The 13,222-nt window shown below is 55.0% G+C and overlaps 1 protein-coding gene across 1 annotated transcript; it reads left to right on the top strand.

Moving 5' to 3' along the window:
* Positions 1-359: 359 nt before the first annotated feature.
* On the top strand, positions 360-2,672 carry LOC128796652 (uncharacterized). The gene is made up of 6 exons (XM_053958539.1): positions 360-442; positions 568-723; positions 872-973; positions 1,334-1,436; positions 1,709-1,765; positions 2,051-2,672. Exons 1-6 carry the CDS (start codon positions 362-364, stop codon positions 2,191-2,193), a joined length of 642 nt encoding a protein of 213 aa, XP_053814514.1. The 5' UTR covers positions 360-361; the 3' UTR covers positions 2,194-2,672.
* Positions 2,673-13,222: the final 10,550 nt, after the last annotated feature.

Genomic DNA, 13,222 nt, shown 5'->3' with positions numbered 1-13,222 from the left:
GGCCTCGTGGTGCCCAGCAAGGATCTCTTGATGGTGAGAAGGGGGCAGCGGCTGAAGCTGCGCCGGGCAAAGCAGTCCCTTGGGCTGGCAGGGCTTCAGGAGCTGAGGCAGCTACTCCCAGCTCTCCTGCCTCACCTGCCCCAGTGCTTTGGGACAGGCCTTTGGCCTGTGGGCCCTGCAGCAGCAGGGTGGGGTTGCAGTGCCAGGGCGGTGCTGGCCATGCAGCCATCCATGGCTTCCCAGCACAGCCTTGTGTTCCACCTAGGCCAGAAGAATGTGTAGTGTGTCTCAAAGCTTTCTGGAGCTGCTGGGGGATGAAGATGAAGAGGTGGTCAGCATGAGCCTCCGTGTGTTCACGAATATGCTCCAGCACAAAGACATCCTGGTATCCAGCACCACTGCCCCGAAGCTGGCTGAGGCACTCCTGCTGCTCTTTGACCATGTAAGGTTCTGCATCCTGAGCCACAGGCATCGGGTGCTTCCCAGAAACTTTGTGCCCTGTGGATTTTCAGGCCTTTGCTCAGGTGGGCCTGGAGTAGCTGGTGTAGGTCTTTTCCTTTCCTCTAGGACAACAGCCATGTGCAGTTGCTCTCCATTCAACTCTTCTGTAAGGTGATGGAATTGGTAGCAGATGAGGGAAAAAAGCCCCTGGAGACAATTGTGAACAAGAGCCTGTACATACTTTTAATCTACTGTCATGATGAGAACCGGAACGTGGCAAAGGTGAGCATTTCTATGATGCTAGGAGGGCATTCGGCTGCCTCCTGCCCTGGCGCCTGGAGGGCTGCAGCCGCCTCCAGGCCTTGGCACAGGGACACAGGTCTTGTGCCCTGGGCTGTGGGGCCATCTCTGGGTCTCTGCTGCTCTCCAGGCCTCTCGGGAAACGCTGCATTGTGCAGCCAAGTTCCTGAACAGGAGGGATCTCGAACAGCTGGTGGAGAAGGAAAATCTGTGGAAGTTTGCTGAGGTCCTGGTAAGGATGGCCTGGAAGCCCCAGCCTCAGGCTGGAGAATCCCCCTGAGCGCGGTGCTCAGTGTGTGGGCTGGCAGCTGTGCCCCTGCCCGCTGCTGCAGCCAGAGGCCGCGCGGGCTCTTCTCCAGGTTCCTGTGGGCCCGAGCCGGGGCCGATGGAGCCCCGGCCCGGCGGGGCTGCGGGGCGGCACCGCGGCTCCCCGGGCAGCAGCCGGCCCTCTGCCCCCTCCAGAGCCCGGCGCCAGCGGCTGCTGGCCGGGCCTCAGGGCTGTGCGGGCAGGGGAGGCCGGGGCTGGGCGCAGGGAGCGCCCGGCCCAGGGGCTGAGCCCGCGCCAACCCTTCCCTCCTGCCGCTCTCTCCAGCTGGCAGAGGACAAGAGCCGAGCGGCCGAACACCTGCGCCAGGCCCTGCCCTACCTGCAGAGCCCACAGGAGCCCCTGCGAGAGGCGGCCGTCAGATTCATGGGTGAGCCACGAGCCCGGGCTCCCTCCCCGCCCCGCCGCAGCTCGGCCCCAGCCCCGCCTGCTGCCCCGGCAGCGCCATCCGGGCCCGGCGGGGTGGAGCCCCGGCTGGCCTGGGCGCTGCTGCCGCCCTCTCGCAGCCATGCCCTTGGGCGGCAGCGTGCGGCAAGGGCCCGGCTGAGCCCTGCCGGGCCAGGAGGCCGTGTGGCCACAGGGCTGGCAGCGCCGCTGGCAGGGAGCTGTGCCGCTGGGCCGTGACGGGCTCTGTGTTCGCAGGGATGGCCGAGCGGAGCTTGAGGGGGCAGCGGGGAAAGCTCCAGCTGATCTGTGAGGGTGAGTGAGGGCAGCGGGCTGACAGCGGAGGCTGGCGGGGGCAGCTGCGAGCCCTGCCCCGGCTGCAGTGGGCTCTGCTCCCGGTGCGCACCAGGGGTGCTGTGGGCAGAGCACACAGAGATTTCAGGCACACGTCGGGGAGACATGGCAAGTGCCTCCCAGCTGATTCCAATGTCTCCTACTCCCTTCTGGGTGGGAGTAGGAACGTCCCACCCTGTTCAGAACGTCTCCTAGCATTCCCACATATCCGGGATCTCACCATGTCTCTGTTGCTGTGTCTTCCAGCCCTTCAAGCCCGAAGGCAAGATGCCAGCCCACCATGCTCTAACCTGGAAAATCAAGCCCAGTTTCCCCAAAGAGCTAAAGAATTAGGGACATCTTCTGGATCCAGTGAACCAGTGTCCCAAGAACACACCCGGAGACATTGAAGAGGACATCACCTCTCACTGCTGCTGGAACTCCTGGCACAGCTGATGCTGGGCACAGTTCTCGTGGCTTCAGCACTCTCCCTGCCTGTAGATAGATAGCTCCCTCCTTCCAGCCCCCAGACACTGCCCATCACCTTTTTTTCTCTCCACATTTCCTCCCTTTTGATAGCTCTGCCTCACCAGCCCTCAGCCTATCCATCCCCTTTTTTTCCCCTCCACTCTCCCTCCCTGTTGACAACTGCCTGCCTCCAGCCCTCAGACCCTGCCCATCCCCTTTTTTTCCCCTCCACTCTCCCTCCCTGTTGACAACTGCCTGCCTCCAGCCCTCACACCCTGCCCATCCCCTTTTTTTCCCCTCCACTCTCCCTCCCTGTTGACAACTGCCTGCCTCCAGCCCTCAGACCCTGCCCATCCCCTTTTTTCCCTCCCATCTCATCCCTTTGTTTCATCTTCCATTAATAAACAGTTTGGATTCTTCACTTTGCCTCCATCTCTGTGGAGATGAAGTGACGCAAATCCTGAGCCCAGGGACACACGGGCCCCTGCTGCCATTCTCTTCCACGCCGTGTTTTGTGCACACACACAGAGTGCACAAGGCAGATCAGGCTGGAAAGGTGCCTGTGCTGAAGGTGCAGTTCCACAACACTTGAGTTGCAGATTTTGCTGAGCACCCTGGAGCCCCTGGAATTTGGAAGAGCCAACCTGAGTATGAACCCAGCTGTGAGGGATTCCATGGCAAGCATCCACGGAGGTCAAAGGAGCTTGGAATGCTGGAAGTTTTCAAGAATAGCTTCCTGAAAGCTCAGCAGTACTCCATCCCTGCACAGGACGAGGAAGAAGACAGAACCAGCGACCATCCAGGCTTAACAGGAGGCTTTGGGTGTGTCTAAGAGCAAATGAAGCAGCAGCGCGGTGCCCGAGACTCGGACGCGCCACCGTGCCAGTGCCTGGAGCGCTGTCAGGCAGTGCTGGGATCCCGGGTGTGGTTCTGGTCCCCACAGGTGGGGAATGGCAGCCCCACGCTCAGAGCCAGTCAGAAAGCCAACCAAGTGAGCCCACAGGGAGGGCACCCTTCCCGTTTCTCTTGGGCATGGCTGCAAAACAGCCCCTGCTGCTTCTTCCTCCGCCTGTGTTTGGGGTGTGCTGCTGGCAGAGGCAGCCAGGTTGTGCTCTGCCTTCCAAAGCCTGTTGGGAGCAGGCATGAAAAGCGCTGCGTGCACAGCGGAGAGTCCTGGAAGGTGCTGGCAAGAGCGTCCTGTGGGAACAGGGCTGTGGTCTGTGGCTGGGAACAGCCTGGTTTTGGTGCTGTTAGCGCAGGCAGGAGTTGAGGCACATGAAGAGGTGTAGGAATATAAAAAGGTAAAAGACACTTTCTAAAGCTGAGAAAGGCTGGGAAATTTCTAAACCTTCTCATGAGAAAGCCAGGAAGTTAAGAACCAAGTGAATACATTGATATTTATCATAAGGAACAAGAAAGAACAAGAACTTATTGATAGCTCAAGATGTGAGAAGTCCTAGATATATGCTTTGCAAAGATAGATAAAGTTTCCATCTTAAAGAATGAATTCTTGTGTATTGTTTGAGGTTCATAGAAGTCCTTTTGTTAATGTTAAACCCACGTGGGTCCTTTTATAATTGGTTAGAGTATAATGACTTTATACCTTTTCTTTTATGCTATTGGTTCAAATAATATGTAGAAAAAGGCTTTGCATGAGCTGCCATCTTGCCTCTGATCTGTGTTTGCATGGATGTTGTTATTTTCCTGTGTCTCTTGCTTTTTGCTTGTATGATACAGACAGATAATAAATCCTAAGTCTGCAACCAGTCAGGGTCCCGTCCCGTTTGTGAGACACAGACCGATCCAGCAGACACATTGGCCTCTCCAACCTTCTGCTGCAAACCTTCATCCCACACAGTCCTGCAGGATCTTGCCCAGGGACAGACTTGAGCTTGACTCCTTTCACTGCCTCAGTTACTTCAGGCCCAGACCCCCCGCAGCTCTGGCCCAACAGCCAACTCTGGTAACAACAAAAGAGATGAATAACAAAGCTAATTTAGTGCTGATTGCAGGGAGATTACCCAGGGAGACCTGCTGCCAGCTGCCCTGCAGCGGAGCACTGGGGAGGGAACTGGCGAGACCAGCACCAGAGGTGGGAAAGGACCTGGTGAGACCTCCTAAGCCCAGCCCCTGCTCCAGCCAGGTCAGCTGCATGGGGAGGTAGCCCACTGTTCACTGTTTGCTAGGAGCTGTTAGATATCTCAAGCTTTGCCAGACTCCAGAGTGTGGTCTCGCACCATGACAGGGTTTTCCATAGGTTCTGAAAGAGATTGGCTTAGGTTGGATGTTGGGAAATAATGCTTCCCTGTGAGGGTGGTGAGGCCCTGGCACAGATTACCAGAGCAGCTGTGGGTACTCCATCCCTGGAAGAGTTTCAGGCCAGGTTGGACAGGGCTTGGAGCACCCTGGGCTAGTGTCCCTGCCCATGCCAGGGGGTGGAATGGGATGAACTTCCTTCCAACTCAAAGCAGTCTGGGACTCTGTGATCCTCTCTCTTGCAGACTGTTGCATCCTGGGTTTGGGTTCAGATTAGGAGTTCTGATCTTTGTTAGCTTGCCGGTTCTGTGTACCCTCGTGCATCCCCCCACAGTTCCCCCCGCCTCCCCACGGTGCCTAGCTCCAGGCTGCCTGCCATTGGAGTTTCCCCCTGTCACTCCTGTAACCACTCCCTGCCAACTCCTGAGGATTCCGTGCCTGTCACCCCATTCCCGCGGTCCCAGTTGCCCCGAAGCCCCGTGCCCGCCCCTGCCGTGTTCCCATTGGTCGCTGTAGTACACGTCACCGCCGTGGCGTCTGTATTCATTGGGCGGGAGGACTCCCCGTCCTCCCTGTCCCACCCCTATATTATCCTGCTCCCCCCCCGATCCCGGGGGCATATCCATCCACGTGAGGTTGGGAACGGGCTGCAGCTTCTCCGTTGCGGCTCTCGCGGCCAATAAAGCATCCAGCCACCACGCGGACGGATTTGGAAGTTTTCCCTGCCTCTTCGTTTCCTCCCTCGCGCCGACGGCAAAGCGTGGCCGGCAGCCCACCCTGGAGCGCGGCAGCAGTAGCGCCCAGGAATCGTGGCAAGCCCTGGCCCCGACGAGAAGCCGAGATGCCCAAGCCGGGCGCTTGAGAACTGACCGGGGCTGAGAAAAGTAACGCACTGCCACTGCAGACCTATGTGCCTGCTGTCCTAGGAAGAAGGCATGTCAGCACATTTCCTAATCACACCCTCTCCACCTCAGAGAGCATTTTAAGCCCCATTTTCTTGCTCACCCTTGGCAGAGCCACATCTGCAATCCCAACATCTGCCTCTGTTGTTACAGGAACCATAGGAAACGAATCCCAGCACAACCCTCCAGCTAGCTGGAGCTTTACCAAGCTACTAAAATCCATCCAAAGCTTTCATGAGATCTCCGTCTTTGCAGCAAGTGGGGCTCCTGTCACACCACAGGCCAGAGCATTGTGGCAGTAGGCAACATAGACACCAGCTTTCCTCCTTGGGCGCTTGCTCTCAAAGACAGGATCAGCAAAGTCACTCCAGATTTGTCTGGGAGGCTGTCAGATGCAGGTCCAAGTAGCAACCACTGCAAATTGATTTGTAGACATAGCTCAGCACAAATCTGGCGGTGAGGTTCAGCCATTGATTACACGAGTGACAAAACCTTTAAAGTGCCTTGGAGGCAGGCAGTGATAGCACCAGAGCTGTCACCGCTATCCAGCACTGCTCCCAGGCTGGGCCTGATGGGCAAAGCTTGAGGAGACCAAGCCCTGAGCCCTCAGATTTTGTGCAGGGAAGGCTGAGATCCCAGGCAGCAGAGAGCTGTGCAACACCTGCAGCATTTGCCCCGGGGCACAGAGGAGTTACAGATGTGCACACCCTGAATCAGCCCATGGAGGCATGGAGGGAGCTCCCAGAGCTTCCCTCTCTAGACTCGAAGCTTAACATTTCCAGCAAACTATTAATTAGTCTGGTTTCTCATTAAAGCACAGACAGAGAATAATATTTAAAAGCAAAGCAGATTCAAAGGATGATGCGGTGAGGCATTATCCTGCAACAGAAACCAGGATCCCACGCAGATGACAAAGCCCTTTCCTTGTATCCGCTGTGGAAGCAGGCACTGATACGAGCACCCAAACCCACTGTGGTTGTCCTCTGCTCTGTCCCACCCTAAACCCTGCCCCAGGCTCTGATGCCTGGCTTCCTACACCCCATTAAACAGGTCTGTTCCCAAGCCAGAGGCACACAACACCCACACCTCAGAAATACTAGAGAAGGTGGAGAAGGCAGGAAGCCCCTTCTCAGATTTATCCTGGTGTTAGCAGCCAGACAAGATGCAGACAACACCGGGAAGCTCCACTCTAGGGCTGGAGAAATGCAGCACAAGGGAAAAAGGAGCCTCAGGGCATCACCCTGAGCCCACTGTGCAATTGGTCTCTCAATTGCCTGGAGATAAGGCAATTACCACTCTATCAAAACATCCATCTCTCTCCTTCCCAGGAGAAAAGGCCGGGCTTGGGCTGGGGATGGGGAGAGGATAGGGATGCTCTTCAGATGATGCCATGCTCTCCTGCTCCAGGAGAAGAGCCTGCACAAAGCACAGGACAGCAGAGGCAGAAAGCAGAGCACAAGGGGTGCCAGCATGTCCCCCCAAAATGCCCGACAGGACACGCCAGCAGCAGGCTGCTGTGACCTGCAGTTGGCACAGGTCTTCATCAGGCATGCCTGAGACCCAGGCCAGCCCTGATGTATCTGGGATGATCTGAAGTCAAACAAGATGAACTTCAGGGCAGAGCAAGGGGAAGGAGCTGGAAATCACAGGCAAGTGGCCAGATGGGAATAACTGGCCTGGCAGAACGGGACTCCAGAACCCCTGCAATGCCAAATGCTTTTCCAGAGCAGCTCTCTCGCTGGGAAGCACACACTGAGCACATCCACTGGGAACCAGCTCCTGCTTGGAGGCACAGGTCCCATCTGGAGAGTCTGGCACAGGAGTCTCCTCCTGGAGCCCAGCATCCAGCTGGAGAGGGCACTGGGAGAGCCCAGAGGAGTGGGCATGAGCGAAAAACCAAGGGAGCCAAGTTTATCCAATCTGTGGCGGGGAGAAGACGCAATAAGAGCCTCTAAATAGAAAAAGCTGCTGCTGCCTTCCTGCCCCACATGCTCTGCCTTCCCCAGTGTCCATCACCCATTCCATCAGGCCCCAGTCGCCAGAGAGGGAACACACCCCTATCTGCACGTTCTGGTGACTTCTGGGAATGTGGTGATTGCCCCCAGTCAGGCTCTGCGCTGTATATAATGTTAAAATTTATTAAACATACTGTAACTGTAATAATAATAAAGGGTTGAAGAAGAATAGGGAAGGAGGGAGAAGGAATATGGAAATATAAGAATACCAAATATGGAATAAATAAGGAAATACAGAAGATGAAATATAAAAAGGAACATGTAACATGTATTATATTATGAACATTCAATTATTTAGTGAATTTAATTTTAAATTGCCATTCCAGTTAGATGAGGGCATTGTTGCAGTTCAACAAGACACACTGTTTTACCCACCTCTCTCTTCTCCACAGGGTGCTGGGAGAGCAACACAGGAGGAGTTTTGGACATACAGGATGGCTGCTAATGAGATGGAGGAATTTTGCAGGAGGTCTCAGCTGCTGGGCAGGCTCCCAAGTGTCTCCCACCATCCATGGTGACATTTTCCTGCCAGTATCAACATTCAAGGGCCTGCTCCCATAACTCACCATCATGCTTCCTGCAGGAAACACAACCTCCCATCCCAAAGCTTGGGGTGGAACACAAGCTGTGCATTGGGGATCGATTCCAGGGGCTTTTCCCTGCTCCCAGCATGGACACTCACCCATCAGGTAGCTCTTCACCTTCAGGTAGCCCACGGCCAGCCGGAGCATGGAGCATTTATCCAGCCTGGAGCGCACATCCTCGGGGAAGGGCAGCAGCCCCATCAGCTTGTTCAGCTCCTGGTTCAGCCACTCCTGGTGCTGCTTGGAGGGATTGGAGTTCATGCCCTCGTGGGGGGGTGGTTTGGGGCTGGAAGAGGCAGAGGAGAGGTTAATCAAACTGGGATTGTCCAACAGGCTCTTTTCAAACCCAGCACTGGCTTTGGTGCAGCCACAACAGTGAAATGGTTTAGATTTTTCCACACACACCCTGATCCTCTTGGAAATCACAGAATCACAGAGTGGTTTGGGTTGGAAGAGACCTTAAAGCCCATCTTGTTCCACCCCCTTCCACTACCCCAGGTTGCTCCAAGCCTATACAACCTGGCCTGGAACACTTCCAGGGATGGGGCAACCATGGGGCAGAATGAGATAGATGAGCTTTAAGATCCCTCCCAACCCAAACCATTCTGGGATTCTATGACTTAAACAAAGGCATATCATTTAGGGTGATTTAGGGCACTGCACTGTGAAAAGAGCCTCTCTTAAAAAAAAAAAAAAAAAAAAAAGTTGATGTAAAAATTTTTCTTTTCTTCCAATATTCTGATTTCTGTCCCTTTCAGATGGGCATTTACAAATTAAACCAGCATTTGATGCCAAACTTAGGCACAAGGGGCAACCCTCAGCCTACAAAAGGAACAATGTCCAGGAGAGCAGCTTGAAGCCTACACAAGGTCCCTTCTCTGTGAGCTGCAGTTATTTTACCCACCCCAGCCAAAACCCCAGTACAGCAGTAAGAGCTCAGTTAATAACTTTAACAAGTCCTGGACGTCACCCTGTGTCCTTCATTTTTTTAATGCCAATCTGAATTTCATAGCTCAAAGACAAACCCTTCAGTCCCCCCCAGATCTGTGTCTCACTCAGCTGCTTCCCCCTAACACGCACCTCGTTTGGTTTGATGTAATTTGTCTAACCACAAACTCCTTCTCTGCAGGCATCCTCGCTTCAGGAAGGAGCTTTGGATAACAGGGTCTGCCAGTGTTTGGCAGCAATTTAAGTTCTCTCCTCTACCACCACTCTCCAATCTCATCTGGCAAGGCTGCTCACATATGTGACACGAGAGGAAATGAGCATTAAATGAAATGCACTGAAGTGCCTGTTGAATTTGCAGCTCAGAGAGAGATTGAGGGGTCTTTTAAGCTGAATGGAAAATTACAGCATTTCCCCAGGAAAGCTCAAGCCTGCTGGGTTGTAAGAGCAGCATTAGGAGGGATATCCCCTCTCGCAGGGAGGCTGGCACAACCCAGCTCCAAACTAGTCCACACAAGCTGGGTAAAAGACACTGGCACCAGGGCTTTTACAAAGCTTAAACACTTTTGAAATCACAGTCATGCACCAGGAAGGAGAAAAATTAAAATAATTTTCCTTTGATTAAAAAAAAGGGGGTGAAGAAAATTTTTTTGAGATTCCTCAAATATCCTTTAAAGTCTTCTGGCCACTCACCAACCAAATCCATCTCCAAATAGACAGAAAGAAGAGAAAATGAGACTGGAGATGAACACAGTGGTGGGTAAAACACTGAGGTATAACAGAACCACTGGGATAGCCTGGCCAAACACTGAAAATGCTCTGGCTGAGGCACACAGGGTGACACAGCCAGCCGCAAGTCACCCCAAGGCCCAAGGAGGACACCGCAGCACCTCTGGTCCTGCATGGCCCAGCTGCAGCACGCAGGGTGCTCCACGGCCAGCCTTGAGAGGGGGAATGCCAGTGAGGAAAATGCCTCATGGAAACAGTGAAGCTTGCTCTAGACATTCCAAACCTCCTTAATTTCCCTTCCCTTTGGCCCAGTTGGTTATGAGGCACACTGTGCCAGGGGGTTCATGGTGAAGCTAGTGGCTCCTGTGCCGAGGGAAAGCTCAGCTCCCAGCCCCAAAGGCTGTGCTGCTGCTCCCAGCCCCAAAGGCTGTGCTGAGCAGCTTCCTCAGCTGCTCTTTCAATGGGAACCCAGTAGGAAGCGTGCCCCTTCTGCAAGCTGGCAAGTACCAAGGGAGATTATTCCCAACAGTGGAACTTGCCTGAGCTGATCTATTGTCTCCTAATTCTTATGATTAGATTTTTTTAGTAAGTGAAAAGCCCCGAGCAGACTGCAAAGGGGCTGGAGAAGCCACTCAGCCCATCCTCGCTGTCCCCTCTGGCTGGCTGTACATCCCACTGCCACCAGCCCTGCTCTGCCTGGCCGCTCCCAGCAGGATCCCACTCCAAGATCCGACCCACCACAGAGAAAAACAATCTCTTCCCATTCCCAAGGCTGACCTTGCAGAACCAGGGAACAAGGGCCTTTCTGTTCCAAAGAGACACCTTCTCCTGCACCCGGAGCCACACAGATCCAGCCCAAACCCTCAGACTGGTATGCCAGAGGGCTGGAATCACCACTCCGAGATGAACAGAAGACAGCTTTGTGGCAAAACAGCTATCCTTCATGTTTACGCAACAAGACTCCCAATTAAATACCCGAGAGGCTCAGGGTCACCTCACCACAGGTTTAAAGTATTGATGCTCCCTCTTCATCCTGGGCTTGGACTCGGCTCATCCATGTCCTCCCCCACAGCCTCCCAGAAACAGATACCCACCTTTAGCTCCTATACACCTGGAAAACCTGAGCTTAAACAGGCTGGTGGGACTTGGGAGCTGGGGAAGGCATGAAGGAGGCAGGAAACACCAGGGACACGGAGGGGGAGCTACTGAGCAGCGTGGTAATTAATAATTAAGGAACTGAGATGTTTTGGTAATTACTAACTGCTGTATGTTTGATTTAGGTGGGCACCAAAATATAGCCCAGCCTGCAAATTACTGCTGAGCGGCTCAAACTTTCCGGCGAGCTTCCTCACTGGGATGCAGGACAAGCATCTTTGGGATTTCTGTTCTCCCACAGCGTTAGCTCCAATTAACCTTGATTAAAACCAAGTAACCCAAGCATGCTGCTCCCTTTTGCACCCACAGTGCTCACACCAGAGCAGCTCCAGGCACTTCCCCAGAACCAGCTGGGCTCTCGCTGCCCGGCCTTCGCTCGTCCTGCCCGGTCCCATGCACCTACCTCTTGGGCACCGGCTTCTTCCTCTTCCTGCCGGTCTACATCCATAGCCACCGGCAGCGCCCACCGGAGCGGCAGCACCGCGCCACCGGCGGGGCTCCGGGGCACCGGCACAGGCCACGCCCCGGACACCCCTTGAGTGGCAACCGCGCCCAGGGAGCCGTGCCTGGGGACACCAAATCCTGGGAAACACTGTGCCCGTGGACCGCTGTCCCTAGGTGACAGCCTAATCCTGGGAACACTGAGCCCTAAGGGCTGCCCTCACAAGGGGATACGAAGTCCTAGGAAACGCTGTGCCCTTGGGCCACCATCCACAGAGGAGACCAAATCCTCTGAAACACCACGCACCTGGGCTGCAATCCTCAGGGGACACCAAACCTCAGGAAACACCGTGTCCACAAGCCACTCCTCCCAGGGGCCACTAAATCCCCAAGGAGCCACCAAATCCTAGGAAACACCATGACTATAGACCACCATCCTATGTACAGATGACACTGTGTCCTGGAAAATTTATCAGTGGGCCACCATCCTCCGGGACCATTGGATTGTGGGAATCACCATGTCTGTGGGCCATTGTCCAAGGGAAACATGGAATCCTGGCAGACACCATGTCCACGGGCTACCATTTGAGAACCTGATGCCCGCTCAGGAAAAGCCAGCCTGTTCTTCTCACTTTGCCTTTCCCTCAGTTAATGCTGCCCAAAGCTTTTACTCTTCCCCCAAAAACCAGTTCCAGCTGCTGTAGTGAGGCCCTGACACAGGTTGACCGGGGAAGCTGTGGCTGCCCCATCCCTGGAATGGCTCAAGGCCAGGTTGGACAGGGCTTGGAGCATCCAACTAGTCTGGTTGCGGACAGAGCTGTTAAGGAAACCTCCACGCATCCTTTGTGGATTCTTTGGTTGGGTTTTTCAAGCTGTTTGCAAATTCCAGGGACAAATCCTTGAAATGCAACTTGATTGCTTCTTGCCAGGGGGCAAAGCAGAAGCCGCTAATGGTGTCACAAATGTGCCAGGTCAGCAGAGCTGATGTCACTTTGATGGGAAATTTGTAAAACGTTTAGTTATGACCTTCCCAGGCCCAGTAATTTAACAGTGATTTTACATAAGGGTTAGGGTTACTGCACATGCTGCCAGCCTAAAAGCTTGGAGATGTTGATCAAGCACCTGAAGCAGGGTGCAGAGGGAATTAGGACAACTGGATGTGCAGGTGTTGGAAAGAGACGTATCCCAGGCTCCCTCCTGTGGGGACCTGCGGGCAGACATAGTGCAGGCATCCTGTCTGTCCCTTATCCCATCTGCTGCCTAATCCGGCTGTTCATTGTCTCACTTGGTCCTGGCCCCACTGTTCCCTAACCCAGCTCTCCCCTGTCCCACCTGTTCCCTATCCCGCCCACTCTCCAACCCGGCTGTTCCCGCTTTCACCTGCTGCCTATTTCATCTGTTTCCTATTCCTGCCCGCTCCCTAACCCGGCTGTCCGTTATTGTGCCCGCTCCCAATCCAGGCTGTTCCCTGTCCCACCGGGCTGTCGCCGGTCCCGCCTGTTCCCTATCCCACTGTTCCCTAACTCGGTTGGGCCCGGTCAGGCCTACTGCCTGTTCCTGTTCCGACTGCCATTCCCCAGCCAGACTGTTCCCTGTCCCGCCTAGTCACCATTCCAAACCTGGCTGTTCCCTGTTCCACCTGCTCACTGATTCGGCTGTTCCTAGTCCCGCCTGACCCCTGTTCTTAACCAGGCTGTTCCCTGTCCCCGCTAGTCCCTATCCCGGCCGTTCCCGGTGCCGCCTGTCGCTGTCCCCGCTGTCCCCTGTCCCCCCTAGTCCCTAACCCGGGCCGTTCCCTATCCCGGCCGTTCCCGGTGCCGCCTGTCGCTGTCCCCGCTGTCCCCTGTCCCCGCTCCCGCCAGAGCCCACACGGACCGTGGGCGTGGCCTCTGGCGAGGGGCGTGTCCAGGGGCGTGGCCTCGTAGCGCCTTCCTCCCCGGGGCG

This window comes from Vidua chalybeata, chromosome 17 (assembly GCF_026979565.1).
Source record: "Vidua chalybeata isolate OUT-0048 chromosome 17, bVidCha1 merged haplotype, whole genome shotgun sequence".
Classification (NCBI taxonomy): domain Eukaryota; kingdom Metazoa; phylum Chordata; class Aves; order Passeriformes; family Viduidae; genus Vidua; species Vidua chalybeata.
Note: the sequence above shows the minus strand (reverse complement) of the source record. Positions and strands in the feature narration are given on the sequence as shown.

Bases quoted from the DNA above. Each gene is read 5' to 3' on its own strand.
- LOC128796652 (XM_053958539.1), top strand. From the start codon at position 362: ATGCTCCAGCACAAAGACATCCTGGTATCCAGCACCACTGCCCCGAAG. The intron at 443-567 runs GTAAGGTTCTGC...CCTTTCCTCTAG, and splicing joins TCCTGCTGCTCTTTGACCAT to GACAACAGCCATGTGCAGTT. The intron at 724-871 runs GTGAGCATTTCT...GCTGCTCTCCAG, and splicing joins AGAACCGGAACGTGGCAAAG to GCCTCTCGGGAAACGCTGCA.